Source organism: Lissotriton helveticus, chromosome 1_2 (assembly GCF_964261635.1).
Source record: "Lissotriton helveticus chromosome 1_2, aLisHel1.1, whole genome shotgun sequence".
In the NCBI taxonomy this organism is placed as follows: Eukaryota; Metazoa; Chordata; class Amphibia; order Caudata; family Salamandridae; genus Lissotriton; species Lissotriton helveticus.
In genome coordinates this window covers 398,100,675-398,128,403 of record NC_136058.1, presented here as the reverse complement: position 1 = coordinate 398,128,403, position 27,729 = coordinate 398,100,675, and the positions used below count along the sequence as shown (strand labels likewise).

General features: G+C 45.6%; 1 protein-coding gene across 1 annotated transcript in view; it reads left to right on the top strand.

Moving 5' to 3' along the window:
* The window catches only part of LOC144804425 (uncharacterized), a 37,947-nt gene extending 12,068 nt beyond the window's left edge, over window positions 1-25,879 (top strand). Inside the window, exons 3-4 of the mRNA XM_078671913.1 lie at window positions 24,858-25,275; window positions 25,696-25,879. Coding sequence (XP_078528039.1) covers window positions 24,858-25,275; window positions 25,696-25,879 — 602 coding nt within the window. The remainder of the gene's footprint in view (window positions 1-24,857; window positions 25,276-25,695) is intronic.
* The last annotated feature ends 1,850 nt before the right edge of the window (window positions 25,880-27,729 follow it).

Here is a 27,729-nt window from a genome sequence, read left to right as displayed (position 1 = left end):
GTGCAGTGAGCTAAAAAACGGTGATGGATCAAGCCCTGATCTTTTGACTGGGTATGAGTGTTCTGTTTAATTCAGATACTCTGTCCATCACCACCCCCTTTTCTGAATCGTTTTGTCCACCACAAGCGAGGAAGGGTATGCTCAGATGTGAGTCCCTTGCTCACTGCACCATCAGGATTCAAGCAAGCCGGGCCGAAGACGGCTGTAATGCCCTTTTCTGAATCATTACTTACAAAACAGGCAACATTTGTCATTGTTTAGGGTACCTGCTATCAAAGCCTTTATGGAAGGCCTTAAAAAAATTATTTCAACCAGAGTGCCACCATCTCCAGTGTGGAACCTAAACATTGTTCTTACTAGGCTCATGGGTCCCACATTTGAGCCTTTACGCAAATACGAATTACAATTCCTTACATGGAAAGTAGCTTTCCTTGTCGCAATCACCTCTCTCAGGAGAGTAAGTGAGATTCCGGCTTTAACTGTACAAGAACCATTTTTACAAATACAGCGCAACAAAGTGGTTCTTAGAACAAACCCAACATTTCTTCCAAAGGTGATTTCTCCATTCCATCTTAATCAATCAGTAGAGTTACCAGTATTTTTCCAAAACTCTGATTCTGTAGCGGAAAGAGGTCTTCACACGCTTGATGTCAAAAGAGCTTTACTTTATTACATAAACAGGACTAAAGCCTTTGGGTAAACAAAACAACTGTTTGTGGCTTTCTCACCACCTCATAAAGGCAACCCAATTTTCAATGCTGGAATTGCCAGGTGGATAGTAAAATGCATTCAAATATGCTATCAGAAATTATCTTCATTATCATGGTATTTTTAGTCTCTGGGTCTTTTCTGGGGGCATTTAAGTGAAGTGACGCTCCTTCCCTCCAATGGAGGAGCCGCCCGCAGAGACACAGGTAAGACAGGCAATAATAAACAATAATGACCATCGCAGCAACAGTATCAAGAGAGCTAAAGCAAGAACTTGTTCATCAGTAGCACTTGCTGGGTTTTTTTAAGATGCAGGTTCAGAGTTAATTTGGATTTCAGATGGTTGCGAATTCCAGAGTCTCTGGGCAATGCCGGAGAAGGCTACGTTTTCTTCTTGAATTTCTGCGGTTTCAACAGTAAAGACAACATGTTTGTGCAATGTACATCGGGTGTTGGAGTGTGTGGCTTTGTGTGTCATGCAGGCAATTGAAAATGTAATTCTTGCCTTGTAAGGGGGCCAGTTTAGTGATTTCTAATAAGTTGTGATGTGGTTATTACATTTGAATCCAGTAATAAGCCTTGCAGCTGAGTTGAGGGTGGAGCTTTGAAAGAGTTGGGATGCTAGAGACAGGGCGGAAGGTATGTAGATCAGTGTGTTCTGCTGTGGGTTTTCTAAGAATGGCGGTTATCTGTCCAGACTTCACTTTCAATGTTTTTGTATTTCCCATGAAGAAGGCGGCAAGTTCTTAGCGGTTAGGCTGCTGATTAGACCCGGAAAGCAGGTTGGGTATCCTGTTAGTATGCAATTTAAGAAGCTCAAACAGTGTTTTAGGTTGAGCTCTGGCATTGTTTAGCTGTTTCCTGAAGACGTTTGCTTTTGAGCTATGTATGTCTTAGTTGTAAATGATTCTTAGAGACCTCAGGTACTGGAGGTGTTCAAGCGAGGAGGAGAATCTCCATGACCATCCAGACAATCTTAGATTGCATCTTTCAGCGTTTAGACTACCATTGTACCAAGGTTTTGAGTCTTTGGTGGGTACTCCTTTTAGTTGGAGGGGTGCCATAGAGTCTAGAATGTTTGTCATTGAATTAGTGTAATGATCAGTAAGGTTCTGGACATCTGGCATGTCTTCGGGAGGGGGTAGTATGTAATTGCTGATAGATGTCAGTTCATTCAGGTTTATGTTTCGAGGGTTCCTTTTTCAGTGTCTGTTTTTTTATTTGAACGTTTTTTGAGGACAGTGATTTTTTATTTTTTTTAAAGCAATTTTTATTGATTTTCAACACCCACACCCACTTTTACATGGCACGTGTTCATCAATGGAAGGCACAAAAAAAATACATTGCATGATTATTCAGTATCCACAGTGGAGACAACATCAATATCTTTAGTCTATGACACATTATATAACATCCTGTTCACCTTATTTATCAAGGACTTCCTCAATATATGCATTTGATGTCATCCCATGGTGCAACGACTCCTCAACCTAGTGCCTCCCACATGCTCCCGCCCTGCCCTCCCCCTTCCCCTTAACTCCCCCCACTGGTGTGCTCCAAACAACATAAACAAGAATAACCGAATGTCTTTCCGTGCTAGGGAATGTAGGTCTCTGATGTCACTTCAGCCATACTCCCAGGTCCATTAGTTCTGCCCCCGCTCCCACTCGCCGAAGGACTATTCACACCTATCTACGTTTTTCGTGGCCGGACAGCGTCCTGAGAACCCTCCAATGAGCCTGCGTCTGAATCCGCCTCCGAATGCGTCAACAGCGCCACCAATACTTCCGATGCTTGTGCGGTGTCCATTGCTTTGTCGGCATTCACTCTCCTGGCTTGCTGGATTCTAACCGTGCTCTCACTGGCTGCCTATTTCGCAAACTCCACCATCCATCGCTCCACACTAGGGCCCTGCCTGGATTTCCACTGCCTTGTCAATTCTCGATTAGCCAGCACCAACCCTCAGTCCATAAACTTGCTTGTGATCTTAGTGCGCTTTGTGTGTGAAAACCAGTACAATATACACGCCCCCATGTCAGATTCCACCTGTCTGTCCGTTTCCCCGCACAAGACCTCCATCACTGCCTCCTAATACGTTTCGAGCTGCGGTCAACTCCACATCATATGTTGGAAATCCGCCGTTCTCGTGCTGCACTTGGGACAGCATGCAGTGTCTACGTGAAAATATTTAGCTATCCGCTCTGATGTAAAGTAGGACCTATGTACAAAGTAGAAATGAATGAGCTGAAACCTGGCATGTAGTGTACTTTGCCATGCCCTTTCAACTACTCTGGTTCATGCCATCTCAGGGATATCCTTTCCCAAGTCCGCTTTCCATTTTCCGCGCAGCTGTGTCAGTGGCTGCAATCCCTCCTCCACCATTCGCCTGTAAAGACATGTCACTGATTTCTCCATCCCCGCTGCCATTACCACATATTGGCACATCAAGGACGTCTGAGGCTCCAATAGCCCTTTTCCCCAGTATTTCTGAATCGCAGCCAGTAGAGCTGCATGCAACAAATAGCCACCTCTAGGCAGGCCATAGCTGTCCTGCAATGCCTGGAAAGGCAGGAGGGCCCCTTCCTCGTATAAGTCCCCAATCATCTGCAGTCCTAAATCTTCCCACTCTGCCAATGCAGACCAGTCCCCCCCATGTGGGAAGGCCATGCACATGCCCTGGGGAATCTCTGGCACATACAGGCGTGGAACACCATCCCTACGTTTGTATCCGTTCTATCTTGCTCTGAGTGTTTTCTCTTCACTGGTCAAGGAATTGAGTCGCAATCGTTGTCCAAGTACCACAAATGAGAGAATATGCCTCGGTAGCCATCTGTCCTCTGGTCCATCTGGCCCCCTAAATTCCCTAGCCACTGCCTGTGTAAGCCACTGCAGATGAGCCGCCAAATAATACCCTTCAAAATCCGGGACCGCCCATCCTCCTGCGCCCCTAAACCTCATCATTGTGGCCAGAGCCACCCGCCGCCTACCATTTCTCCACAGAAACCCTTCACCATGGACCGCAGTGCCCTAAACACCGACCCCGGGATCTCAACCAGCCAAAGGGACATGCGCACTATAAACTAGTGCACAGGAAGCCCACCACTGCTGCCACTCACAAGGCCCCGCCCCTTCCTGAGTCAGGCCGGGTTGCCGAAAAATTAAATGGTAATACATTATCTTCATTCTCATGGTATTTTTAGTCTCTGGGTCTTTTCTGGGGGCATTTTAAGTGGGGTGATGCTCCTTCCCTCCAATGGAGAAGCCGCCCCAGAGAGATACAGGTAAGACAGGCAATAATAAACAATAATGACCATCGCAACAACAGTATCAAGAAAGCTAAAGCAAGAATTTGTTCATCAGTAGAACTTTCTGTTATTTTTTTTAAAGATGCAGGTTCAGAGTTAATTCGGATTTCAGATGGTAGCTAATTCCAGAGTCTCTGGGCAATTCCGGAGAAGGCTCGATTGTACGTTTTCTTCTTGAATTTCTGCAGTTTCAACAGTAAAGACAACGTGTTTGTGCAATATACATCGGGTGTTGGAGTGTGTGGATTTGTGTGTCATGCAGGCAATTGAAAATGTAATTCTTGCCTCGTAAGGGAGCCTGTTTAGTGATTTCAAATAAGGTTTGATGTGGTTATTACATTTGAATCCAGTAATAAGCCTTGCAGCTGAGTTGAGCGTGGAGCTTTGAAGGAGTCGGGATGCTAGAGACAGGGCGGAAGGTATGCAGATCAGTGTGTTCTGCTGTGGGATTTTTAAGAATGGCGGTTATCTGTCCAGACTTGAGGCAGTCTGCTATACTGCCTTGAATTAATAAATCATTTACTATTTGGTTCCAGAGTGGGAGAAGAGGGGTTTTAATCTCACTGAAGAGATTTGAAGGAAGCGGATCACTGAAGTGGTTTGATGGTTTAAGTGTTGACAGGATTTTTAGTGTGGTCATTTCTTCAAAGGATTTGAATGAACTCTATCATTTGAAAAATGGAAAGGAGTTGTAGCAAACACTTTATATCTAATGTGGCATTTCCTATATGACTAGATGGTCAGAGGACTATTGAAGTTGGCAATGCGGTGGGTTCCAACCCACCGCATTGCCAACTTCAATACCATCTAGTCATTTGAAGTCATTTGAAGTCTTGTTCATGTTTATGTTTTTTCTAAATGTTGTCCAATATATGTCATAGTTATTCAGAGTGATATAAATTCCATGAATTGAGTGTAAAAAACTTATGAGAAAAATATATATGAAAAAAAGAAATTGAGAAAAAATATAAATAAATGAATACTATTTTTAAAAAATGTGCTATTTATTGACATTCTATCTTATCACGTTTACTGCTTTAGTATAGAGACTCACCCTATAGGAAAGATATGAAGTGTTTGCTACAACTCCTTTCCATTTTTCAAATGATTATTATGCCCTACGTGTAGCAAACTCATTAATTGTAGGGGTACCCTGTTCTCAAAAATGTGAATGAACTCCACACAGCAATATTTTTGGGTGTGTGTGCAGGAAGCTCAAGCCACATGGGTGGGGGGGCTGATATGTGAAGGTGTCAGGGGGAGGTCCAATGTAGTCTTTAAGGGCCAGATGTAGGTGGCCAAATACCGACCGGTATTTGGAGTTTCAGAGGTAGAGGGCCTTAAAAATTACTGAATTGGTAAATTTACCGAATCGGTAAATTTACCGAATCGGTAGATTTACTGATTCTGTAAATTACCGAATCGGTAATTTGAGATGTAGGTGGCACTGAAAACAGTGCTCCAGAAAAGACTACAGCGGCTCCAGAAAAGACTACAGCTCATCCAGAACACCTCGGCAAGACTCATTTTCGACATCCCCCGCCACAGCCACATCTCTGCCCATCTGAAGAACCTGCACTGGCTCCCCGTCAGCAAGAGAATCACATTCCGACTCCTCACCCACACACACAAGGCTCTCCACGATGTGGGCCCCAGGTACCTCAACAACCGCCTCGCATTCTACACGCCTACCCGCCAGCTCCGCTCCTCCAGCCTCGCCCTCGCCACCGTCCCACGTATTCGCAAAGCCAACGCCAGGGGAAGATCCTTCTCCTACCTTCCAGCCAAGACATAGAACTCCCTCCCCACCCAGCTCCGGCTGACACAGCACCATCTTGCCTTCAGGAAGCAACTCAAGACCTGGTTGTTTGAGCAGTAGCGACCCCCCTCAGCGCCTTGAGACCCTAACGGGTGAGTATCGCGCTCTACAAATTTCTTGATTGATTGATAAGGATTCATTATTTACCACCAACTATTAGTTGGTGGTAAATAACGAATACCTGTGTATATGCAAATCTGTGCATGTACACCTGTGCCATGTGGCACATATACATGCCTTAAGGGCATGTATGTGTGTCACATAGCAGACAAGCCTGAATCAGGGGTGCAACAGGGTGTCAAAGTGACACCCAGCCACCCTTGACTATTCGGTAATTTTACCGAATCAGTATTTATCGATTCGGTAATTGCCTCAAGGCCCATAGGAATCAATTGCAATTACCAAATCAGTAAATATCGATTCGGTAATTACTGAATCTTAACGATTCGGTCAATGTTACCTAATATTTACCTACATGGCATTTACCGATTTGTAAATACCAAATCGGTAACATACAGCCCCCCCCCCCCGCATACACACACTCACGCACACACATACACAGAGAACCCCCTCCCCCCCCCTTACACACACATCCCCTACCTTGTCTCGGCGTCTTCGCGCTCCCTTACCCCCGCTCCTCTGGTGCGCGCACCACTGGTTTCGATTCCCGCGTCGGCTCCTCTGGCGTGCGCGTGCACCACAGGTTTCTATTCAGTGTTTATTTCAACAGCCAATCAGGAGGCAGAACTCCTTGAAGACATGCTCCCTCTCTGGTCCGCCATCATTTTAACCACGGACGCACCCCAGCAAAAACGGCAGACCTTTGTTGCTTTGCTTATTATTTCCGTAGGCAGCTTTTGGTTATGCAGCCCGTCACGTACAGAGACACCCGTGCGAGTACTTTAAACGTGACTTGTCTCTTTAGTTCCTCCCAGCAGCAGGGACTAACTACAGTATCATTACCCTTTGTCCTGTTTATCTGTTCCCTAGAGGCTTTTTTCTTGGTTTCCTACTCGTGTTTAGTGATGGTTTCCTTTTCTTTTGCAGAGCATTCTTGCTCTGAGCTTAGCAAGGCTGTTTCTGTAAACAGGGCTGAAAATCATGCTGTATCTGTCACATTTACAATGCCCTTTGCCCCAATTGTGTTTTTGTTTTAATTTCTCCCTCAGGCCGACTGCTCTGCTCGGTTCCTCTCAGTGCTGCTTGGCCCCACCATCACAACCTGCCTGGGCTCATTCACTTCTGCTGACAGCCCCTACGCCCTCTGCCCAGTTTTTTGTTTCTTGTTTCTTGTCGCTCTGTGATTAGTGAGCGTGGACGGTGTTACCAGCCACTGAAGAATGGCGTAGGTCGTGGACTATTAAACTCAGCCAAGTAGGACCCCCCTGGCTAGTGATAGATAAGTTTGTGCCGAAGGCTCTGTTGCACATTAATCAGTTGGAGGGGACAAAGCAGATTACTCCGAGGGCACCCCAGGATGGAAAATCACATCTGGAACATGCTCCCAGTGATCTTAAATTACAGATATGTTCAGCTTCCCGGAGACTGGGCATGTATCTATGGAAATTATACAAGCTTCAATTATGTGTGATGGTTTCTTGGCGCACAGGCTTTGCTTTCCAATTCACTTGCTGCATTTCGTCAGTGTGGACGTTGCTTGTTTACACAGTGCTTAAATCGCATTTCTCTCGTTAACAGCTGTTGGTGGAGAATAGAGAGGTTGAAGTTTGCGCGCTGCCTTGCAGCCTCAGAGGTTTATTTTTCTTAATGGAGCTCCACTTACAGCTGCCCACAGGAGTGCCCCTAAACTGACCCACAATTTACTCGTGGAAGCCCTGGCAGTCAAACCCCAGCCCGCCCACTTGAGGCTGCAATAACCATCAGGTATTGGAAAAGCCATTCAGGCTAGAAATTGGGAATTCTTTTCAAATATTGCGTCTTACTCAAGGGCCACTTCATGCATGTCGCCAGGTGAAAGCTGTGCGCACAAAATATTTTATGTAATCTTTCAGACAACTACATCATCCCCTGAAAATACCTTAGTTTTAAAATAATGGTATCAAGCAGATTTTTTAATTTGAAATCAGCGAGAATAGATATGCAAAGCCCTGAAGTTTATAGCCACATAATGAAACACAATGATTCATGGCATGCTTATTGTAGGCAGATTTCAAAATGGTAACGAGCAGACTCTGACGGAACTCGGGATACCTCGCAGCATCTATTTGTGGTGCGTAATGGCAGCTGACAATCTCTGTACAACAACGTATGAGTTTCGAAACTAAGTCAATTGGAGCTGCTAATTATGAAACCATGAGCTTCATTACAGGCATGCCAACCAATCAACAAATTACGGCTCTGCAGAGGTGCATGTTTCTTAAAAACTGACATCATCCCGGAAACTTTAAGGTAGGGCTACGAGTGCTCTGCAGCTTGTTTTTCACTCCTTGTCTTCCGTTTTAAGACTGTGTTTATTTTGTGTGTCTTTCTGAGTACACGGTGAGTAGAAATAATAACTCATAATCCACATTTGTAGCTGTAGAAGAAGCTCTTCTTTACTTTACAGCAATGCATGTGTCTGTCCCTAAGCCGGCAACTTCACTGATATTATCGGGCTGACAGGCCTTTCCCTGCTGTTTCTTCACCGGCAACTCACCTCTGCATGCCGTGGATCTGAAAGAGTGGGTGAGCCCACTCGTGAAAACTTTTGCTAGTAAAGCATGCAACAAATGTTAGCGGGACTCCCGATACATTTATAGGAGTGGAGGTGGACCTTCACGAAGGCTGACGGCAACGTGTGGTTATTCTTCGCAGTATAACTTCAGTGGACCTCCTTTAAGGAGGTTCTTTCCTCATGCAAGGTAATCTGGTTCTTTGCACACCACACCCTTGTTCCTGTTTGAATTTAGTTCACCAGCCTACACCTCGTTACTAAAATGTCATCTGTTCTTAGCATAAGGCCTACTAATGTACAGCGTTTAGATCACTAAAGGGTTTGCCCATTGGAGTAGTGTGGGTATGGGACGCTGGTAGTGTCTGTTGTCTTATATATCGGAAGATTGTAGTTATTTTGGAATTTCCCATTATGACACAGTTATCTTTTGGCATTTTTAATTTATAAACCCACACAATATATTTGTTTCCTATTTACCTCAGTGTGTTGGTTTTGTAAAGCACGTCATACCCTGCAAGTGCTTCCAGCAGGGTGCAAAAGCAGCAAGGGGGACTAGAATTAACTCCATGCGCACTAATGTAAAGGGCATAACCAGCTGCTGTGTATAATCGAAGCACAGTAGCTATCTTAGCGAGTGGAAGTTTAAGCTATTGGTGATGCAAATTATAATGCAATGCCAATAGCCCATACTTTCAGTAATGCGAGACCTATTGCATTGCAAATGCTTTTTTTTGTTGCTCTAGCCCTGCCACCTCCCCCTGTAGTATGTTTATCTAGGGACCTGTATCGATACTCCTATTCCTGACCCTTGTAGTAGGACTTGGCAGTCAGGCAGTCAGGCCGGGACACGAAGGGACCTTGGGCTCTTCACTGGTCTTACCTGCACTCTTACCTGAAAAAGTAATGGCCATTCCAGGCTATCAAATGCCTTTTTTATATCCACCGATAAAATCAAGGCCTTCACTGTCGGCTCCTGGCAGTCTTCCAGGATTCACAATAAGCGCCTGACATTGATAGCCATGCTGCATTTAGGGATAAAACCTGATTCATACTGGTGCACTAACTACGTCATGTTCGGGAGTAGGCGTGTTACCAGGATCCTACTCAGGATTTTGTAGTCGGTCGCCAACATTGAAAGTGGGCGGTAGGCCTTCACATCCGCTGCTTCCCTACCCGGCTTCAGGAGGGGAATGATATTCGCCTCCCTAGTGGTCCCAGGCAGCCTCCTCACTGCGAGTGCCTCCTTATAGACTACTTGCAGTCGCAGGGCCAGAGAGTCCAGGTATTTGGATTAAAATTCAATAGGCAGGCCATCCACCCCAGGTGTCTTGTTGCGGGCCATTTGCCTGATCTCGCATCTGATCTCGCCCACCGTGATCTCACCACCCCACGAATCTCCCTGCTCAAACTCGGCATCGCAAGCCCTTCCAGATAATTCCCTCTGCATTCACGGCCAGCTGAGTGCGGTATAAATCGGCATAATACTCTAGGAACCACCGATTAATCCCTACCTGTGTGTGCATCAACTCCCCTGAGGCCGCCCTCAAGCCTAAGATCAGTTCACCCCTTGGTAGTGGGTTGGCCAGCCATGCCAGCAGAGCGCCCGATTTGTTCCCCTCCACGTGTATCCGTGTCCTAATTTCTTGTAATCGAATGAGCGTAACCTCTTCATCTGCACTGCAACAGCTTCCTCTCCTTCTCTCACCTCAGTGCCTGCCCCGGGTTTCCCCGGTCTGTTCCTCTCTGCTCCCCTCAGTCTGCCCTCCGCTGATTCCAGGTCTGCCAGTAACGTTTTCCTGACCCCTGCCACCTTGTTAATGCAAACGCCCCTGACCACAACCTTAAATGCATCCCATTCTATTACCGCCAATGTCGCCATCCCTTCGTTCTCCTCACAATATCGGGCAATGCCCACCCCCAACTCTTCACTAAAGACAGGATCTTCCAGCGCCTCCGGGCGGAGCCGCCAGGTCTGTATAAGTCATCTCTCTCGGCTCCATCGTATCCGCACTAACAACGGATTATGGTCAGAGATTGTTCTCGCTAAGTACTCACTATCTGTCACCTTAGCATGGATGTCAGGGGTGCACAATATGGCGTCCAGTCGCACATGCAGGTTATGGATGCTAGAGTAATAAGAGTATTTTAGAGAAAGAGTGGTCCTTCGATAGGAAGTGCAGAAGAGACAATAACATAGACCTTAATAGGTACTATAGATATTCAATGCCCAGCCGGATAAAGAATTTTTAATTTGCAATTGGTCAGTAATAGTTTACATAAGGAACAACACAACACAATGTAGGAGAAAGCAAAACAAAACACATACAACACGAAGGGTTTCAGGAAACAAAAGAGCATTGGCTGCTTGGAATAATCATAGAGTCAAGCAAGCTAGCCAAAACAGTGACCACATTCTTCATATAAATTGCTAAACAATGGTACTGTTTTTTAAAATGTCGATGACGTTTCGATCCCTATCTCTTAACATACAAGGATCATCATCAGGACTAAAGAAATAATTGCCTGGTATTTTTACACAATGCTTTGTAAAAGCGGTGATGCCATCCATAGGGTGAAGGATGACAATCCTGCAGTGATGGATATACTGGGGTAGTCAATAAGGCATTTAGAGTGGAGGAAAGCGCTGTAACAGCTTCACTTCGGGATTCACGCGTCAGCTGCTACGATGGACGTGGCACATTGACGCCTCTCAGCCATTGAGCGATAAGGATTTTCCCCATCGTAGCAGCTGACACGTGAACTCCTCGTGATCGCTTCAACCATGCCAATAGTGCAGGATCAATAATGAAGGTCATAGAGCTGCAGCCCGGTGATAGCCAGGTTGCGTACTTCACTTCAGAAGAGTGCAGGATCAATAATGAAGGTCACAGAGCTGCAGCCGTATGATTGCCAGGCCGAGCACAAGGTGTCTGTTCATTAGATACAAATTAATAATGAAACTCTCCGACCCACATGCTGTGTGATAGCCCGGGTGAACACGCAGCTTCTCTTCAGGAGAGTGAAGAATCATTTATAAATGTCAATGAGCCGCATGGTGTGTGATATTCAGGTTGAGCACAAGAGTTTTCTGCAGAACAGTACGGGCTCATTAACAAAAGTCACAGAGCCTCACACTGTTTGATAGCCAGGCAAAATCACCATTTTACATTCTTGGACAACAATTTCTAGATGGCTAATGAAGCCAAATTTTGAAATGATTGTTCCACAAAAGAAATGAAAAACAAAAAGATTGATTGCACAAAAATAATATATAGCTAGAACCAATCACAATGCTATACAATGTACACAATAATTACTAGCTTTTACATGTTAAAAAGAAATACATGTTTTTTGATATTTAATAGAATTAAAAAAATGATTTGGATTTTGGCATTTGACTGCTGATTGTAAAGAAATGAGATTTCGCCCCTAAACTCAACATAATTTGTGCTGTCAGCAGGGAATCTGATAGAGGAGGCAGTAGAAGGGGGTCCCATCTAAACAGTGTGACTGCTGTCAGCAAGGAATCTGGCAGAGGTGGCATTAGAAGGGGTCCTGCCTCGACAGTGTGACTTCTGTCAGCAGGGAGTCTGGCACAATGAAGAGACAACGCTTGAAATGAATGTCTAGAGTCTTCCTCATCGGGAGTTGTGAGGGGTTCGATGTGACACTGTTAGTCAAATCTTCAAGGGGAGGTCACAGAGACTCAAAGCCAATGGATTTCAATGTCGAGCCTGTTTATCGCCACTTAATCATCCACACTGATCGTAATAAGTGATTGGATCAGGCCCTCTCCTACCAAATTGTGTTTAGTATGTATTAGTATTGTTTTTATCTATGATTTTCTACTGTACCATTCAGCGCATTGATGTTAACTACGATCCCATTGCACTTGTTACTTTCTTATATGATTAGTTGATGTTTGTTCTTCCGTATATATCCTTGTATGTCTTTATGTTTTACTGTGTGTAATTTTGTCTGGAAACAACCAATAAAAACTTGTTTGAAATCATAAACCACTAGGACAGCGGCTGATGTCAAACTCTTGAAGGAGGAAGAGTCACGCTCCCTAAACCGCTGCAGTCAGAGCTGAACCTAGGAAACCACCCAAACTTCAGGCAACTTGGCCTCCACTGGTTCTTTTCGTCTGGCACCGCCAGAACCTCCTTTAGGCTTACTTCAAGAAGTAGTGGGTTTGAAACTCTGTGAATTGGATTACAGTCCGTCTTTGTGTAAGTAGCCATAAAGTTGTAGGGTGCTCAATAGGGTTAGCATTAGAGTTGGAATAGGAATGTCCCCTGCATTTTTTTCGGAGTTCTATTAAGCTCGCACTCGACCCGAAGGTATCGGGGATCATAGTGCTTTATATGAGCCCCAGTTGCGTTACAGATGAACACATTCATTTTTGTTAGGCACGGGGATATTGAATGATTTGCCCAGAATCACAGGATGTCTCACGTGACGGATCTGAGTGCCATGCATGAAAGTATAGAACTGGGAATTTTTGAAGAATATTATGTCACCAACAGATAGTTGGAACGGTGCACTAATATACCGTCCCCCAGGAACTAAGACCAATTTTACGGAACAACTGATGGATCTAATTGCTATACATGTGCTCTTCTCAAATTAATTTCTTTTGTTGGGGGATTTTAATTTTCATGGTGAAAATCATACGAACCCTGAGGTTAATAAACTCCTCTCTACTCTTGACATGATTGGACTCACCCAAAGAGTTACAGGCCCAACTCATTCAGCTGGCCACTCGCTAGACCTAATCTTTTCTAATATTGATCATCTAACCTGTAACCTCCCAGACTCTCTCACTGGGACCGATCATTCAATGATTAGGTTCTCTATCCAACAGCCATGCCCCAAGAGCTCAGACTTAAGTGCAGGGAAAAAACCTTGGCAAAATCTTTCTGTAGAAGCCTTTAATGAGAATGTTCACCTGAAATCACCAAAGAAGGATAAGGATGCTCCTACGACGTTGGATGAATTTAATACCGCATTTGTGACAGTTTTGGATTCTCCCTAGTGTCTACCATCAGATCCCTGGTGCACTTCGGAGCTAAAGATTGAAACATCTAAATGCAAGAGATTGGAGAGACTTTGGCGAGTTAGTAAAGACCCACAAAACATACTACGGTTTGAACAATTCTTGTCTAGCTGTAATCTGAATTTAAAATCAGCCAGACGTCTATTTATTATTAACCAAATTGAACGTGCCAGTAATGTATCAAAGGCCCTTTTTAATATAGTAAAAGACTTCGTATCTCTTCATGTCTGTAGACAATTGCCTATGGAAATCCAAGATTTTTGTAATTCGTTGGCAATCTATTTTCAAGAAAAGATAATTAATATTTATGCTAACTTTTCATCGATCACCTCTCAAGACCTTGAAGCCTCTACTCGAACCGAGGCCTTAGAAAAAATGGCAGCTAGCACCTTAGATTGTTTCGAGTTAACCACGCTTGAGGAAGTTTCCAATGCTCTCTCCTTCTCAAAATCTGGCTCACCCCAAGATATTTGTCCTCCAAAGTCAATGGCCCTATTAGCCACTCGTTGCGTGCCAGCAATTCTAAGTATCAATATTTATTCAATACACTCGGGTACCATTCCAATAACATGGAAGGAAGCATTCGTAAGTCCAATATAGAAGAAACCAACTGCGGATCCCCGAGAACGAAGCAACTACCGCCCTATTTCTTTGGTACCCTTATTGGGCAAGTTGCTGGAAAGTATAATTAACAAGCAACTAAGTCTATGTCTGGAGTCCAAGGAAATTCTGGATGAATCTGGGTTTCAAACGGGCTTCAGTACCGAGACTGCCATGCTCGCTGTAACTGACTCGCTCAGACAGGAAATAGACATTGGAGGATACTGATCCTTCTAGATCTCTCTGCGGCTTTTGATACCATCTCACATTTAGTGCTCGCGGAAAGACTAGCTTCCTGTGGCATTCAAGGGACAGCCTTGAGGTGGTTGCAGAACTTTGTCAGACAGAACGCAAACTAGCATGCTAGGGCCATATCTGTTAGAAAAATTTGTAGAACAGCTAGGTTTTGAGATAATTTCATATGCTGATGATACTCAGCCTATATTTTCTATTGGCCCAAAGATAGAAGCAGAGAAATTGCGGTTCTCCAGCAGAATGCTTGTAAACTCTAGCTGGATGACACAGAACTGCCTCCAGTTAAATCCTGGAAAAATCGAGGTCATGCTAACGGGGAAACCCTCAGCTAGCTGGTCTGATGAATGGTGGCCCTCACAATTGGGACTAGCTCCTGTTCCTAAAACATGTGTTAAGAATCTAGGCCTAAAATTAGATCCGTCTTTAACCATGAAAGACCACATTGCTGCCACTACTAGCTCCTGCTACTATAGTATGCGTTTACTCTGCAAAATTCTTCTCTACTAGCCCACTAATCACCGCAGAACCTTAGTTCAAGCCATGGTCATCAGCCAATTAGACTATGGTAATGCTCTGTTGACGGAAGTGGGAGAGACCCTGCTTACTAAATTCAAGTGATTCAGAACACGGCGGCCAGAATGTTACTGAACCGCCCTGCTGGCTCCTCTTCTGCTCCCTTGCTGAGAGAGTTGCATTGGTTACTGATCCGCCCTGCTGGCGCCCCTTCTGCTCCCTTGCTGAGAGCGCTGCATTGGTTACTGACCCGCCCTGCTGGCGCCCCTTCTGCTCCCTTGCTGAGAGAGCTGCATTGGTTACTGAGCCGCCCTGCTGGCGCCCCTTCTGCTCCCTTGCTGAGAGAGCTGCATTGGTTACTGAGCCGCCCTGCTGGGGCCCCTTCTGCTCCCTTGCTGAGAGAGCTGCATTGGTTACTGAGCCGCCCTGCTGGCGCCCCTTCTGCTCCCTTGCTGAGAGAGCTGCATTGGTTACTGAACCGCCCTGCTGGCTCCCCTTCTGCTCCCTTGCTGAGAGAGCTGCATTGGTTACTGAGCCGCCCTGCTGGCTCCCCTTCTGCTCCCTTGCTGAGAGAGCTTCATTGGTTACTGACCCGCCCTGCTGGCGCCCCTTCTGCTCCCTTGCTGAGAGAGCTGCATTGGTTACTGAGCCGCCCTGCTGGCGCCCCTTCTGCTCCCTTGCTGAGAGCGCTGCATTGGTTACTGAGCCGCCCTGCTGGCTCCCCTTCTGCTCCCTTGCTGAGAGAGCTGCATTGGTTACTGACCCGCCCTGCTGGCTCCCCTTCTGCTCCCTTGCTGAGCGAGCTGCATTGGTTACTGAGCCGCCCTGCTGGCGCCCCTTCTGCTCCCTTGCTGAGAGCGCTGCATTGGTTACTGAGCCGCCCTGCTGGCTCCCCTTCTGCTCCCTTGCTGAGAGAGCTGCATTGGTTACTGAGCCGCCCTGCTGGCTCCCCTTCTGCTCGCTTGCTGAGAGAGCTGCATTGGTTACTGAACAGCCCTGCTGGCTCCCCTTCTGCTCCCTTGCTGAGAGAGCTGCATTGGTTACTGAACCGCCCTGCTGGCTCCCCTTCTGCTCCCTTGCTGAGAGAGCTGCATTGGTTACTGAACCGCCCTGCTGGCGCCCCTTCTGCTCCCTTGCTGAGAGAGCTGCATTGGTTACTGAGCCGCCCTGCTGGCTCCCCTTCTGCTCCCTTGCTGAGAGCGCTGCATTGGTTACTGAGCCGCCCTGCTGGCTCCCCTTCGGCTCCCTTGCTGAGAGAGCTGCATTGGTTACTGAGCCGCCCTGCTGGCGCCCCTTCTGCTCCCTTGCTGAGAGAGCTGCATTGGTTACTGAGCCGCCCTGCTGGCTCCCCTTCTGCTCCCTTGCTGAGAGAGCTGCATTGGTTACTGAGCCGCCCTGCTGGCGCCCCTTCTGCTCCCTTGCTGAGAGAGCTGCATTGGTTACTGAGCCGCCCTGCTGGCTCCCCTTCTGCTCCCTTGCTGAGAGAGCTGCATTGGTTACTGAGCCGCCCTGCTGGCGCCCCTTCTGCTCCCTTGCTGAGAGAGCTGCATTGGTTACTGAACCGCCCTGCTGGCTCCCCTTCTGCTCCCTTGCTGAGAGAGCTGCATTGGTTACTGAGCCGCCCTGCTGGCTCCCCTTCTGCTCCCTTGCTGAGAGAGCTGCATTGGTTACTGAACCGCCCTGCTGGCGCCCCTTCTGCTCCCTTGCTGAGAGAGCTGCATTGGTTACTGAGCCGCCCTGCTGGCTCCCCTTCTGCTCCCTTGCTGAGAGAGCTGCATTGGTTACTGAGCCGCCCTGCTGGCTCCCCTTCTGCTCCCTTGCTGAGAGAGCTGCATTGGTTACCTGTAAGGAAGAGATCCTTTTTCAAAATCTGTTGTCTCACTTACAATGCGCTGAATGGCAGAGACCCTTACTATCTACAAAAGAAACTCACCTTTCATACACGAACAGAAATCTCAGATCCAGTACTCTAGGCCTTCTACAGGTTCCTCGTATACGTTTGAGTCAGACTGGTGGAAAAGCTTTTTCGTATCTGGCCCCAAGATACTGGAATAAACTATTGCTGTCCCTAAACAAAATTTCCATTTACAGCACCTTTAGGAAACAACTAAAAGCATTCCTGTTCTAACTCTGTTCTGACTTTCAGTCCTCGGGCCAAATTTCTAGGCGTGCGCTGAGATGCCCTCGGGTGAGTCATGCGCTACAGAAATTAACTTAACATAACAACATAAATAACATGCCTGAATGTAGCTAAACCAGAACCCCTAAATGTGCGCTGCCAGCTTTGCTCAGTTTGACTTCTAATTATTATAGCAGCGCTCCAGCACTTGACAGCTCAGGAAGCCATAAAAATGTGTGACTTTGCATTTCAGTACGGTGATGCTGCATTGGCGCTAGGCAGCTAAATTCAGCACCAGCACAGGGAGACATGCAGGGCTGCACCGTATTCTTGTAAATATGGTGGTCCTGCATTTCAGAAGTGGAGAGCGTGGCGTTAAACCAAGGAGGCCAACGCTGTGCTCCACCACTTCCTTGTAAATATGCTCCTTAATGTCAACATCCTGACCTATTTAATCAAGAGACAGAAAATCCTCTTATATCAGAGGATGCACCACCTTGATGTAGCATTGCTCCAGGACACACACCTGTCACCTAGTGAACATATTACATTCAGAAGGGATTGGATGAGTACGGTACTACGTGCCAGCGGGATCCAGACTACCCTTACACACCCATCTACTCCTTTGGAACATGGGGAGAGTGGGTTGGACATCTTATTTCACAAATCCCTGGGGGTTTCCACACTGCAGGCATGGCGGGACCCCCGTGGGCAAATATATTTTTGCCAAGGTTCAGATTCTCAATGAGTCTTTGTGTGTGGGCTCTATCTATGCCCCAGCGACTGAACAAACTCCTGCTCTCCTTTGGACAGCTGGGGTATTCATGAGGGGGGTGCTGGAATATGGAACCTTGACAAGTCCAGAAACCAAATGACCAGGCAGCCCCGAGACCGGTTCATCCTCTCTGACATTATTGATGATCATGCCTTGATGGATCCATGGTAATTGGCGCATCTGAGGGACGCGGACTATACTTTCACCTCCTGCGTCCATTGTAAACGTTTACGTCTTTATCCTCACAAACAGTACCTCTGATCATGATCTTCGGCAACTCGACCATAATCTTCGACTGTTGCAAACCCTTCAGGCCCATTGGCGTATGTATACAGCATGGTACAAAGCTCCTGAAGACAAGCACAGACGGTGCCAATATCTGAGCCAGTACTTGGAGGAGAACGCTGGGTCCATCTCCTCTGCACAGGTGCTGTGGGAGGACAGGAAGGCCTCTGATGATTTGGCTGCCTATAAGTGCCACTGTGAGACATAACAGCGTTGGTTGACTGACTTCACGTTTCACCTGGCTCAGATGTATAACGCATTGCTGACACCTGCTCTTCTCAAGGAGCTGCTTGGGGCCAAGTATGATCTGAACTCTCCTTACACAGAGGAGGACCAGATGGATATGCTCTGTGGACGATATAGTAGGGGACGGTGAGTTGGCTCCCTTTGCTACTCTCATGCGTGATTATGGGCTGCCACAATCGCATCATTGACGGTACTGACAGTTCATGCCGAGCTTGCCACACATTCTAGGTGCTCCCCCTTACATTCTAGAGACTGACCCAATGTTGCATTATATCCTGATGTGGAAAGGATTCAAGGACACTATGGTGGGATTGTATGTTACCACTATGGACAGCCTTTTTTCGAGCACCACTGCCCACACTTTATGCTGTTTGTGGGAGCAGAGGCTGTGCCTCTCACTCTCTGAGCAGGACGGCCACGACCTTTGGAAAGCCCACGGCAGTTTCCTCCAGGAGGTCAGGTTGAAATTCAGTTATTTCAAGTTCCTACACCACTGGCACTGGAAGTTGGAGTGTGTCCCAGTTCACCCTCATAGCTGGCATAAGAGTTTTCATTAACGTTATTATTCTTTGAGGAAGAGCAGTAATCATCTGCTCAGGTTTAGCTCCACCAGTTTGTAAAGCATCCGACGCTACGATGGCAGCCCAATCACCACCTAATTCATTCTGATGATTTTCCTGACGAATCTTAGCCCATACCGGTTGCGGTACGACATTGCCGAACAACATATCGATATCAGCAAGATTCATTATCGTAGCATCTACGAGCTGCGATAATTCCTTGTAATACCCTGTAGGATTTTTGCGGGGGTCAGGCAAAGATTGCTTCACCTGCAACACTTCCGAGCGTTTCCATGGGAGATGTATCCATACTCTCTGGAAATGCGGTGGAATAATGGGGTTAGCAGTAGCATCACCTGGCATCCACACTGGTGGAACTTCGCGCATAGGAAATTGGCCAGACTCATCTGACTGCCATGTTTTTGAATCAGGGAGGTTGGCCGTAACCGGGGTCTGCTGTCACAGCGGGTTGCAGGCAATGAATGCACTCAGTGCAGATTCAGTCAGGACTCGCCAACACCGCTCGCTGCCCAGACGGAAGAATCATCCAGCAACCTTGAAAGATTGAGTTTTCAACCAGGATTTGGACTATGCCATCCTAGGAAAGCTAGAATCACTGTTCTCATCGACAACCCCGTCCTGATGAGGATCCCGAACAACTGGGATCGAAACGCCGTCGACTAGACAGCTCGAATTTAACGACGCATTCCACATCTTGTGCTCCCATCATAATAACTTTGTTTCGAGTAATGATTACTTGTCTCTACCGGGGCCATTATTTGATGTTGTGAATCCTGTTTAATGCGTCGCCACTGCTGTTGTTTTTAAAACACTTGCACACTCACATGTCACTGATTGTATATAGCACCTGCACCAAGTGTCACCGGGTTGTCACACGATCCACTCTGTACAGTGCTGCTTTAACTGTATTGAACCTCAACAACCTTTGGAAATAATACCACTTTCTATGAAAAACTTTTTGACTCCTTGGCTTTTCCTTTCTTTGTAATGCTTATTGCATACATCTTTAAAACTGTCTCTGCATAATACCTGTTGGGAACTGTTCTTATCCACATATTGCACCCATCCCAACGTGGTTTATGGGTTTTCTCCTGTTGTTTTCATACCCATGATTAGGTCAGGCACCGAAGGGAGAATTATCGAGTCCGTGGACATTTGAGCTCAACACCCTGCCGCGTCGGGAATCGAACCCTGGTCCCGGGTCTGACCTCTGCTTCAGGGTCTGCCTGCTCTAACCAGTGAGCCACACTTCTCTATGTTGGTTTGTAGTGCAAGGTCAGTTCCTTTTAGGTCAGTTTTGCCCAGCAGTTCCTTAACTATTGGCACATTTGTCTCCTCCTCTACACCACGTTATACTATCCTCCCTTTGTCCGTTCTTTCGGCATCTTTTCTCTCTGGATCTGTCTTCCATCTCTTTACGCACTCCCATCCTGCCCTTTTCTGTCTTGTCTATTACAAGCAAAAGACACAGTACATATGTGTGGACACACATGCACACAGGGCTAGCTTTAGGGTGGTGCAACCGGTGGAGCCGCACCTGGTGCTGACCTTGGGGGCACAGTGTTTAGATGTAACTTATGGGTTCACAAGCATCTGCTGCACAGTTTCCTGTGCTGGAACATGTGGTCAAAGTGGAAGATAGCTTTTTTTTTCTCTTTCCTCTGTTTTGTGTTTTTCTTTTCTTGACCCTTTTTAGTTTCCTTTACTGTTGTGCTGGTTTTTTCTCTTTTTCAGATGTTGCAGTGCCTGGGTCCTGTCGGAGGAGTGTGATGAGTTCTGAGCCACCAAGTAAGTCCTTATCATCCGCACAATTTGAAATTGTGAATTCCACTGAGCTAACTGGACACAGCGTCAGCCTACAGTGGCATTTAAAGCACTGAGTGCAACAAGGTCAATTCCTTTGGTCAATAAAATGTCCCTTCCTAGATCACTGGAAAAAGGAATAGATGAATAGTTTAAGTGAGTAAGGGAGTAAGTAACATCTAATAATTCATTAAAAGAATTACAAATATCTCACTAGCATGCCAGCCTGTTTCACAGAGAGTGTAAATTGAAAGTGTTGGCTGCTTCTGAGAATCGGTGGCGCAATATATGAGCAACTTGAGTTTCTTTCTTTCTTTTTTTTTAAAAATTTTTGTAAACCTTTATTGTGCATGAATAAAAGAACAAATACGGGCCCACAACCATCAGGCCGGCCACGATACTTTTGGAGCACAAGTGCGAGCAATACAGTTTCTCAGTGGCACCACGTTACGAAACGACAATCAATTAACGTTACACTGAATATCACTGTGTCACCGAGAAGCAGGAGCATTGAAGGTTAATTTTTAAGGGTTTTTTTTGGTTCCAAATATAAAACAATGAAGAATAGTAACCAAGGAGAACTGAGTCCGTGCAATCGCTTCACAACATGAGCAGGCAACATCATTGCGTGAAACCAACAGTGGAAGCTAACACCCCCCAGGCAGTATGGCGGTTCAAGAGTAAAAACAACAGGATCATCAGCCAGCATTTGTGCACCATGTACATCGCCACCCACCCCCTACTAATCCCATTCGCGGACCCAGAACAGAAATAAGATAAGAAAAGCGCAGATAAATAGAGAGAAAATAAGGCCCATAGAAACTAAAATGGAGAAAACTAAATCCCCAACCCCCCACCCTACACTCATGCAGAGGCTACGGCCTACCCCCCCCCCCCCCCCCCCCCGGCAGTGTGCCTGTCGCCCAATAAGGAACCCGAAATATAGAGACAAAGAAAAGGAAGAAAAGAAAAGAGAACTTTTTAATACCCGAGGAGGGCCAAATTCTAGGTCTCCCAGACTCCCCGGCCATAAAATACCCTCTACCCTACGTGTAATAGCAAAAATAGAGATCATCAAGCACAGAATGAAATAGGGAGAGACATCGCTTAGCACAGCAGCACGCGTTGAGGAAGTATCCCATCCCGAGTCACCACCAGCCCATCAGACACAATTCGTAGGAAAAAAGCCCCCCTAGCCCTGGCCAGATCGCAAGCGTCCCCCCGAACATGGCTCCGGAGAAGGACCCGCCCCAGATAGAACAAAGGGGTAAGATGGCCGCACTCGGCAGATAGAAGATGCCCAAAAACAAAATGGACACCGCCAGTCACAAGCAGTTACATCGATCCAGAGGAGTGGCGTTCCCAGGTCCGCCTGATGTTGCAGAATACAACGAAATGAGGTCGTATCTTGCATGGCGTAGGCAGTCAAGAGAACCAGTTGCTGCGTCAGCGGAGCCATGAGCAAGAATAGCGATGCTGTGGGCGAGATTGAAAACTTTGGCAGGATAGGAAACACTGCAGCATCGCTGGGGTAGGCTGACAACAGTCCGCTAGCATTACCACTGCCAGAAATTCGCTCCATTGTACATTCGCGCGGCAACAATGTATCTCGGTCAGTGCAAAGTGGGGGCCGATCGGTGCAGCGAGGAAAATAGGCAGACGATACACACCCTGACTCGAGTGCGGCTTCATCCAGCTTCACGCCTAGCGCTCGAGAGCTCTCACACCATTCTGCCCTCAGTTCGGCAAGTGCGGCAATAACAGAGGCACAGGTGAAAACAGACCGGTGGTCCATTGTATCCACAATTCGGGGTGCAGCACATTGTTCCACACTCCGCTCTAGTCCATGCAGGGCGACCCAGTCAGGAGCCGAGGTGGAGCCCACCAGTACCTCAGAGGAGACGGCCGCCATGTTCATTCCAGCAAGGGGTTCACAAAAGCGCGTAGGCGAAGTATACAATGAGCGGTTGGGGTACAATCTCCCGGTACAGTCTGGGCCCGCTACCATTGGGCGACAACCAACGAAAGTTCCCCCTCGTGCAGCTCTAGGCAGGAGCAAACTCGGAGGTGAGCCACAGCAGCCGGATCCACGCCGATAATGAAAAGAACAGCGCGGCTCACCTCAGCGTCACACAAAGAAGGAGCAGCAGAATAGACTCCCAATCGGTCGACGTTCACGTTCCACTGAAGGGGCTAGTGCAGGTTCCTTCACAGCAAGTAGCTTGGCACCGGATGCCCGCTACGCCCCTGATCGATCAATCCATGGAGCTCCAGCCGTCTCCGGCGGTGCACAGTGACACGGGTTCCGGTCCCAGGGCTAGGCAATTGTCGTCAGGTCAGCACCTCAATATCACCGGCTAGCAGGCAGGCAGGGACACCGGAGAAACATCCTCGACAACAGCGCGCTTTCTTCTTCCTCCCACGGTAGCGCTATCGCAGGAGAAAGGACAGGATAATGTTGCAGGAGACAAAGGCTCGGGGAGCCGGGCGACTACACGTCCATCTCTGCCGCCATCTTGGCTCCTCCTCCCTTGAGTTTCTTTCTTAAATATGCACTATGTTTGCTCCCCCATCATTGATTTCCAGTGATCCCAAGCTCCCGATCTGCATTGTTACACCACTATCAGAAATGCAGCCTAATCTGGTTTCCTATCTTGTTTTTGTCAATACTTTCTTTGTGCAAAGTATAAGGTCATACATATTTTTCTTTGTGTTAATTTACAATCCCTGACTCCGTTTCTACAGGTGACTGAAGCATGAACAGAAAAAGTTTTAAATTTAGTGAAACACAACGAAAAGGATTATTTCAAGTAAAGTTCAAACATTCTGGAGCTCTAGAGAAGAAACCCTTTCCATGTGCCTGGAATGGTGAGGAACTTGGAGCGGAAGAAACTGGTGAATGTGAAAGTTGTCAAATCCCTAAAGTAAACTGACCATAAATGTTTACTGAGTGTCAGTAACTGAGATTGAGGAGAACATTGGCCACAATTGATGCTCACGCAGTGCGCATGGGAATACTCAGTGTTGTAAATTCTGTTTGATGGTTTATGAGAAAAGCTTTATAGACCCAAACCCCAACAGATCAGTATCGGTAGATGTGATGTGACAGAACTGTGAAGAAGACTAATATCCTTGGTTTACAAGCGCAAGCTTTTGTTTCCTTCTCCTATGATTCAGAGGAGAGAAAACATTGTTTAAAAGAAAGTAATTGTAAATACGCTTTCTCAGATGTCGTTACAGCAAAGACGCTGGATTATCATTTCCAATATAGGAAGTTTTCCCGACCAGCTCTGTCTCTTGGGTTGATCCGAGTGGTTTCCAAGTTTCCCAGACCTTCAAAGTCGATCATGTACATGCCTTAGCCTTAGCCGGTAGGTGTAAAAAGCATGTACTGGCACAGAAAGCTTAAAAGGGGCCAATGTTGCGCGATTGATAATACATAAAACCACCCAGGCATGCCCTAATCATCTGTCATCACTTGTATGAACAAATACACTTATCAGGCAAACACTGAACCTCAAAGACCTCGTCAGTGCTTTTAAAACTCCTAAATCAAATGTAATAAACTGGAGTCACAAAATCACCAGGTATAACTTGGAGAAAATGAATCCACGAGGAGCATCTTAATAAACACCAGGGGCTTCTCAGTGTAAGTTTATAAGAGAAGTTAGATAGGTCCCTTTAAGGTAGAAAAATGATCTCCAGGTAAAAACTATAATTAGTTCAATACAAATGTTATGAAGATCATCTGCAGCGCATTTTATAAGTTAATGTTGAGTGTAACATAAACAAGTACAGACTCTGGAATCAGATTTAGTCTTAAGATGGCATGTATCCAGGACCAACCCAAATTGGAGAAACAAACCACTTGAATACGAGCAAAGAATGTGAAAGCAGCTTTAGTTTTCAATCCCACCTCACTAAACAAAAAAGAAATCACACTGGACAAAATCCCTACCAGTGCCCTGAATGCCAGAAAAGCTTCAGTCACAAATCCTCTCTCATGCAACATGTGAAAACCCACACTGGTCAAAAAACATATCAGTGCTCCACGTGCCAAAAAGGCTTCAGTTATTGGCGTAGTCTGATTCGACATCAGGGAACTCATACTGGATAAAAAACTTATCAGTGCTCTGAATGCTGGAAAAGCTTCAGTCGGAAATCCAACCTTACTGTGCATGAAAGAACCCACACTGGGCATAAACCGTTTCAGTGTTCTGAGTGCCCAAAAAGTTTCCATCAGAAATTCAGTTTAACTGTGCATGAGAGAGTCCATACTGGGCTCAAACTGTATCAATGCTCTGAATGCCAGAAAAGCTTCAGTCGGAAAATAACTCTCACTAACCATGAGAGCACTCACACTGGGCAAAAACCTTATCAATGCATAGAATGCCATAAACGATTCAGTCTGAAATCCAGTTTAATTTATCATGAGAAAACCCACACTAGGCAAAAACCTTATCAGTGCTCTGAATGCTGGAAAAGTTTTATTCAGAAATCTGAGCTCTCTCGACATGAGAATACTCACACTGGGTATAAACTGTATCAGTGTTCAGAATGCCAGAAAAGCTTCAGTCAGAAATCCAACCTCACTGTACATGAAAGAACCCACACTGGGCAAAAACCTTATCAATGCTCTGAATGCTGGAAAAGTTTTATTCAGAAATCTGAGCTCTCTCGACATGAGAATACTCACACTGAACTAAAACCTTATCAGTGCTCTGAATGCTGGAAAAGCTTTATTCAGAAATCTGAGCTCTCTTGACATGAGAGGACTCGCACTGGGCAGAAACCGTATCAGTGCTCTGAATGCCAGAAAAGCTTCAGTCAGAAATCCAACCTTACTGTACATGAAAGAACCCACACTGGGCAAAAACCTTATCAATGCATAGAATGCCATAAACGATTCGGTCTGAAATCCAGTTTAATTTATCATGAGAAAACCCACACTAGGCAAAAACCTTGTCAGTGCTCTGAATGCTGGAAAAGTTTTATTCAGAAATCTGAGCTCTCTCGACATGAGAGAACTCACACTGGGTATAAACTGCATCAGTGTTCAGAATGCCAGAAAAGTTTCAGTCAGATAATAAATGTCACTAGACATGAGAGAACTCACACGGGGCGCAAACCTTATTAGCTCTATGAATGCTGGAAAAGTTTCAGTCAGAAATCTGGTCTCACTCAACCTGCAGGAACTTACCAGGAAAAACCTTGTAATTGTTCAAAATGCCAGGGAAGGGTCTGCTGGAGATTAATTTGATTCAACATGAGCAAATCCACAGCGAGAAAGAAAATTGTCAGTACCTTCAATGTGACACAATAAATGTAAGCTTTCTACATAAGAGATACAATGTGGGAGAAAAAAAGGTGCTCACTGTAAACCCTGGGGGGAGGTTTCAGCATCGCAAAACCTTCAGATGAAGCAGCCACAAAGACATCAATCCATTGATTATCCTACAAACTCTACTGAGAAAAGCACACAGCAAGGTATGGAAATGCTTGTAATAACTTACTTCCTTAGTAACTATTTGTGGCCTCATTCCATTCAGTGTGTTTTGCTCCCTGAGTGTTTATAAGCCGTGGCTCTGACCCACAAAGTCCTAGAGGCCACGCCCCTAGGATCAAGAACCCAAGGAACTTCAAACTGTTTCCAGCCTTCATGAGCCTCAGCTGGAGGCTGCAGCAGGAGTCCCTTTGTTGTAGGTCTCTAAGGGACCAACGTCTGTTCATGTCTGTATCACTTAGGGCCAATCATTGAAAAAAACTAAAGGTGATAGAAGGACTGGTAGTTAGTGTTAGCAACATCCCGCCACATCATTCTCTAGTCTTTGTACCACTACAGACAGGGCCAACTCCACACAAACCATTCTTGGCTCCACCATAAATAGTCCTAATGACTTCTGTTCTGAGGGGACACAGCCTCGCATTACAAAGATCCACTTTAGCGACCTCTTTCCATGTTCTTTTAGCTACAAATGGAACCTGCTTCCCATCTGCTGAGGACAGGTTCACCAGTTTTACAATCACATCAGATACACCCAAGAGAGTCTCACAGATAATCAGGCCTAATCATTAACTACTATAGGACGACTAAATCATAATAAAATGCTATTCACAAACTATGTGCAGTCATTCTTCCGCTCCTATCTTTTTCTTTGTGGAGTTGTCTGCCTCGACTGCTTAGTTTCTGCACATGTATACTTTTGTGTGGTAAATGTGAGAGGGACAGAGGGGAGTGGGTGTAAAATGTGTAATATTTATGAATAAAGGGGAGGGCTAAGTAAGGGGTAAGGAGGAATTTAGGGAATCACAAGTACTCACCCACAAAGGAGTAAATCCATTGCTGTTTATAAACCACAACTCTAAAGTCACTACAGCCATAATGTACCTAAAACAGTTCTAAATGTACTCCAGCTCCAAACCGGAGTAAGGGCAACAGCACACACAGCCATCCACTGGAACAGCAACACATTCCCATAAATAATAATGGAGCTAAGGACATGAATTAAAACCCCGTAGGAAATCATGTTTAAATGAAATATTTAAAACTAGTTAAAAATCTAAATAAATGTAATTCAATGGCAAAAAATATCTAAAAAGAAAACAAAATTCATTATTTTATAATGTTTTAATAACATCTGTTTGATTAAAACACTAACATAACATTTATTTTTAGATAAGCATAATTACATAATTAATGCTATACATCACATTTAAAAATAATTAATACATATTATAAATGTTAATTTAGGTGGGACACATTTAATTGAACCTTAAAACAAATATAATCTATATTTTCAAATTGGCTGGAGTTTTCCCTGTGTAGAAAATATAAAGAATGTTTCAATTGTTCATTACACTTGTCAAAAATGTAATATTTTTATGTTAAATATATGCAAATTGTATATACTTTAAATATAGAACAAAGTAAGAAATGCTACAGTAATAACTTATATTTTAATTAGATATGTAATTCATTTTAATTCA